Raw genomic sequence first — 5,971 nt, forward strand, 5'->3', positions numbered from 1 at the left:
GGTATGTTATGAAATATTCTCCTGGTATGTTGGCAAAATTTAGGGAATATTTCATAACATACCAGGAATCTTGAGTATCATGCCTGAAGGTAATTTTCCAAAAATTATAAAAAGGCAATGAATTAGTAAGTAAACGAAGTCATGTATAAATTAAGTGTATCTAAAAAGTTGTTTATATAAGCCACACCCGACAATTTTTAACACACCACGATAATTTAGTATTTATTTTTGGATTTTGAGTACACGACATGATAAGGACGACAAAATAATCTAACAATTATGGATGTAATGAGACAATGGTTTATGTATAAAAGGCTTGTTTTTACATGTTCTTAAAATGGGAAATTGCAAAAACTGTTGTCTTATGTAAGAAAAAATTATGCCACCAAACCCTAAACCCTAAACCCTATAACCCTAGATCAAACAAAAATTAAGGTTGAAGGCGAAATATTCGAATTTGTCGACATTAAAATGACTCGTTTCGCTTTTGTAACAGATATACTGTCTATTTAAAAACTTAACAAATCCCGATTTTTTTATATAGAGTTATCGACTATATAGTTCGAAAGTAACCACTGAATGCACATATAGTATATGATTGCAATGTAACAAATTAAAAGAAGACACTTGTAATTTATTTCATAAACAATTAGTGATATTTAAATATATATTTAATAATGTAAGTTTTAACATGTCAATTGTTCCTCTTGTTACATGTCTTCGAAGCTTACAAAATCATTTATAGTCCTTGTGTTTGTCGAAAAAGTTGATATAATACGACAATGGTTTATTGAAAAAACACTTATTTGTAGGTGTTACTACAATGATAAATTGTTGAAACCGTTGTCCAAGATTTTAAATAAATTATGCTACAAACCATTGTGCTTACGTTTTCTTACACTGTAATATTGTTGAAACCATTGTCCTGAGTTTTAAATAAACCAAGAAACCAAATTTTTTTACTTTAAGAAAATTTCAATTTTTGTCAAAAAAAATATAAGTGGGAACACTGGTGAAAGAGGGGGAAAGTGTAAATAATTTTGATAAAAAAATAATTTAAGCGAATACAAAGTTTAAGACAACGGTTTTTATGAATTTTGTTGTGTGCTGAAATGCATACACCGTTTATTAATCAAAACCGTTGTACGAGGATGTTCATTTTTAGTTTTTTGACAAGAAATAAAGTACTTTGACTAGCATTATTATACGTGATCATTGTCTATCTGAAGTATCTATGTTTTATTACGCCTCTTTTTTTGTCTCCTTCATACACCATTTCTTAACCATATATTTGTCTCAGTTCTTTGATGTCTGAAGTAATCCAGGGGAACTTCACTTTGCTGAACTTAGGTAAGTTTATGCTGAACTCATATCAATTTGGGGATTTGGTGTTTATATCGATTTGGAGAACTTGAAATTAGGGTTCATATATATTTGAAGAATTTTAATTAGGCTCCATATCGAGTTTTATGGAATATATATGTTTGTGGAATTTGAGCAAAAGAATGGGTTTAAACTTGGTTGAGTAAATATGGATAGATCTTGGTTGAAATCAGATAGAAGAACAAAAGAATTTAAACTTGGAGTGGATGAATTGTTAAATTTTTCATTTCTGAATGGGTTTAAAGAAAATAAAATTAGTTATCCATGCTTAAGATGCGCTCATAGTAAATATTGGAATGCTCAGACTGTTAAGGATCATCTTTATCAATATGGTATTGATCAAACCTATACGTGTTGGATATGGCATGGTGAGTCAAATTATGTACAGAGTCATGTAGTTTCTGAACAGGACACTTCAGAATCATCCGTTGATCCTACAAACATGAGAAAGGGGCAATATATTGTCGATAATGAGGATATTTCGTTAGATTCTTCTGATTTTATGAATCATGTTCAAGGTGAAAATGAACCACTTTATCCTGGATGTGAGAGTTTTACAAAAATGAGAGCTTTAGTCAAGTTGTATAATTTAAAAGCAAAACATGGTATTTCTGATAAATGCTTTTCCGATGTCCTTCTTTTGCTTGCATCAATGCTTCCGGAAGGCAACAGTATGCCTTCCTCTTTTGGTGAAGCCAAGAAAACTTTATGTACTTTAGGCATGGATTATGAAAAAATACATGTGTGTTCGAATGATTGTCTCTTATACCGCGGTGAGAGGGACGAAGATGAGACGATTTGCCAAATATGTGGGGCATCTAGATGGAAGTTAAACAAGAAAGGAGAAGAAGTAGAAGGGATCCCTGCTAAGGTTCTATGGTACTTTCCATTGATACCAAGATTGAGAAATTTGTTCAATATAGCTCAGATTGCAAAGGACATGACTTGGCATAAAACTGAGCGACAAAATGATGGTAAAATTAGACATCCGGCTGACTCAAAGACATGGAAGGATGTCGATCAAAGTTGGTCTAAGTTTGCTGCAGAGGCTAGGAACCTTCGGTTAGATTTATCCTCTGGTGGATTTAATCCTTTCCATGGATCAAGAAGTGATCACTCAACATGGCCTGTGTTTCTTTCAATTTACAACCTCCCGCATTGGCTCTGTATGAAGAGAAGGTACATTATGCTAAGTCTATTGATATCCGGACCAAATCAGCCTGGAAATGATATTGATGTATACCTTCAACCACTTATAGAAGATTTGCAGAAATTTTGGCATGCGAAACAAGTTTACGATGCATTTAAGAAAGAGTCTTTCATACTAAGAGGAATTTTGTTCTGGACAGTTAGTGATTATCCAGCCTTAGGAAACTTGTCGGGTAACATCATTAAAGGATATAATGCTTGTGTCGTTTGTGTTGATAAAACAAAAGCTACCAGGTTGGCTACTTACAAAAAGATGGTGGTTATGAGACATCGTAGATGGCTGTCCAGAAATTATCCATATCGAAGGTAAAAATCAGCCTTTGATAACACCATGGAGAAGTTGTCAGAACCTATTCCTTTAACTGGAGAGGAGGTGTTAGAAAGGGTACTACCACCAGCGGACCATGTTTATGGTAAGACACAAAACCAACCTCGGTGGAAAAAAGGGGAACCTCAACCAATTTGGAAAAAGATGTCTATATTTTTTCAGCTTGAGTATTGGAAGTTTTTGCCAGTTCGCCATACCCTCGATGTGATGCATATAAAAAAAATATATGCGAGGCTTTAACCGGTACATTGCTAAATATTCCCGGGAAGACAAAAGATAGAGAATCTGTTCGTATTGATATGGCTGAAATGGGAATAAGAATAGAGCTGAGACCAAAAAATCCTGGAAAAAAAGAGAAGTTACCGATGGCATCTTGGAACTTATTTCATAAAGAAAAAAAGATTGTCTGCTCATCCTTGATTGTCATGAAGTTACCTGATGGTTTTTGTTCGAACCTTAAGGGTATAATATCAATGGACACTCTGCGACTTGTTGGAATGAAATCTCACGACTGTCATACGATGTTGCATCACTTGCTCCCCATCGCACTTCGGTCAGTACTTCAAAAATAGGTCAGGTGCACTATTATCAAGTTTTGCTTTTTTTCAAGGCAATTTGTAGTAAAGTCATTGAGGTCGATAAATTAGAAAAAATGCACTCTCAATTGGTGGAGACCTTATGCTAGCTAGAAAAGCACTTCCCCCCTTCCTTGTTTGATGTAATGATCCATCTCTCTATTCATCTTGTAAGAGAAGTTGAGCTTTATGGTCCTATCTTCCTACGTTGGATGTATCCTTTCGAGGGATATATGAAGACGTTCAAGGGATATGTTCGAAACAGGGCTCATCCGGAAGGTTGCATCGCTGAGGCCTATATTGCAGAAGAGGCGGTTGAGTGTTTAGTTAATTTTGAAAAACCAACAGTTGGGTTACCGGGAAGGGATAAGAACAAGGAGAAATACAGACCCTTATCTGGTGCAACAATGATAAAGCCGAGCATCAAGGATTTACACCAAGCACATCTGTGTCTTCTTCAAAACAGTAATGAATTGACCCCATATTTCAAGTAAGTTTCTTTATTTAGATTTCTGATTTTTCAGTAATAAATACATATGTTTTTTGTTCCATAACTTTATGATTTTTTTCAACGAAAGCTGACATTGATTTACTCACAATGAACATATGGCCTTCTTGGTTGCAAGATATCCATTACATGAAAATGATGAAGAATGGCTAAAGAACAAGCAAAATGAAACATTCCCTAATTGGTTTCAAAAGAAGGTAATATCTAGACAATAATTTTTTTCTAATTTAAAGAAATCAAGTAAATGTCTAATTGCTTTAGTATTTTTATTTTTTGGACAGATTTCGTCAGAATTGTTAGATGTGAAAAGTATGGTATCTAAGGAGGTAATGTGGCTTGCAGAAGGGCCTAACAAATATGTCCCTACATTCAGTGGCTACAAAATCAATGGTGTTACCTACATCACAAAAGATCGTGATGATACGCGATAAGTTCAATGCAGCGGTGTTTGTGTTCATGCTGATACAATGCTCGTGCAGGGTAAGGATAAGAACATTGAGCATATTTCATATACATTTTATGGAGTAATCACAAGTATTTGGGAGTTGGACTATAAGCATTTTCGAGTCCCTATCTTTCGGTGCAATTGGGTAGATATGAACAAAGGGGTTAAGATAGATGATTTAGGATATACAGTTGTTAATTTACATAAGTTAGGTTTTCTGAATGACCCTTTTATGTTAGGTAAACATGTCAATCAAGTTTGTTACATTGACGACCCTCTTGAAAAATTCTGGTCAGTTGTATTAAAATTACCAGACAAGTTTGATGATCAAAGTGACGATGAAAATGAGGGATCCGTAGAAATTGAACTTGAGAATGAGGTAGATGTCACCATGTTCCCAACTGTTGATGAAGTCGAGGAAGAAAATAGCAGTTATATGCGGGAGGAAGAAGAGATGATTCAACTTCCATAATTATATCAACTGATCAGATATTGCCTATAAGTGCCTATGTTATCCCCTATGCTTATATTTGTACTTAATCAAATTTGGTTGGATAATTTATTGTAAGATTTGATTTGGCATTGTTCTTGAAGGATTTGGTTTGATTTTTATCCAAGAATTGTTATATGTAATTTGTACCTTTCAGTTAGGTTGAGAAGTTTTTCGTACATCTGGTTTGACAGCTTATTGGAAGCATTTCTTTGAAAATGTTCTTACAGCATTTGGTTTGCTTTTTTTCTACAGATTGTTTTATGTTTTAGGCAATTTTTTTAAAACCCTCTGAAAATTAGACAACGGTTTTTCATGAAAGTTGTTGTAATATATTTTCTAATATAGGTGATTCAGAAAACGAGTAAGACACCATTGTCTGAAACTCTTTTACTCAACAGTGGTGATAAACTATTGTTTGTTATGCTTTGTTTCTAACATTGGTTTTTCTGTACTATTGTCTCAAATAAATAACACATTGGTACCGGAAAACCGTTGTCTAAGTTGCACAACAGTCCTTGAAACCCATTGTGTAAAACCATAGAAAGCACACCGGTTTATTGTGAACTAAACAACACTTGTACCAATAGATGTCACACAATGAGGATGAATACAACCATTATCTCATTGGAGCACAGGGGCACCATTTAGACAACTATATCGAATAAGTTGAATCACCATTGTTTGAAACAGAATGATACAAGGCTTTTTGGTCAACTACCAATTAATCGTTGTCTGGTTTTTTGAGACAACAGTTTTATTGGCCACCATTGTGTAATAGGTGTTGTCTGATTCAGTTTCTGGTGTAGTGAACAAAATGTACAAAGATTTGCTCACAGTCATTTTCAAGGTGCTCCTCTAGCCTGAGCAGATTGATCTATTTCCTTGATGATCTGGATCTCTTTCCAAGCTTTCTGTTGTTTTCTTCTATATGATTTTGGAGTTGTCTGTGGAATTCCAGTTCATCAGATTCTGAGAGAGTTAACATTCCTTGCATTTCCAAAAGAATCTCATTGCTAGAGATGCTCAACTG

The 5,971-nt window shown here is 34.4% G+C and overlaps 1 protein-coding gene across 1 annotated transcript; it reads left to right on the forward strand.

Annotated features, from left to right (window-relative positions):
- Positions 1-1,825: 1,825 nt before the first annotated feature.
- LOC141673610 (uncharacterized) lies at positions 1,826-4,920 on the forward strand. Its single transcript, XM_074480365.1, has 6 exons — positions 1,826-2,898; positions 3,108-3,473; positions 3,671-3,985; positions 4,122-4,200; positions 4,285-4,329; positions 4,483-4,920. The coding sequence occupies exons 1-6, from the start codon at positions 1,826-1,828 to the stop codon at positions 4,918-4,920; spliced, it is 2,316 nt and encodes a 771-aa protein (XP_074336466.1).
- The last annotated feature ends 1,051 nt before the right edge of the window (positions 4,921-5,971 follow it).

This window comes from Apium graveolens, chromosome 7, assembly GCF_009905375.1.
Source record: "Apium graveolens cultivar Ventura chromosome 7, ASM990537v1, whole genome shotgun sequence".
Taxonomy (NCBI): domain Eukaryota; kingdom Viridiplantae; phylum Streptophyta; class Magnoliopsida; order Apiales; family Apiaceae; genus Apium; species Apium graveolens.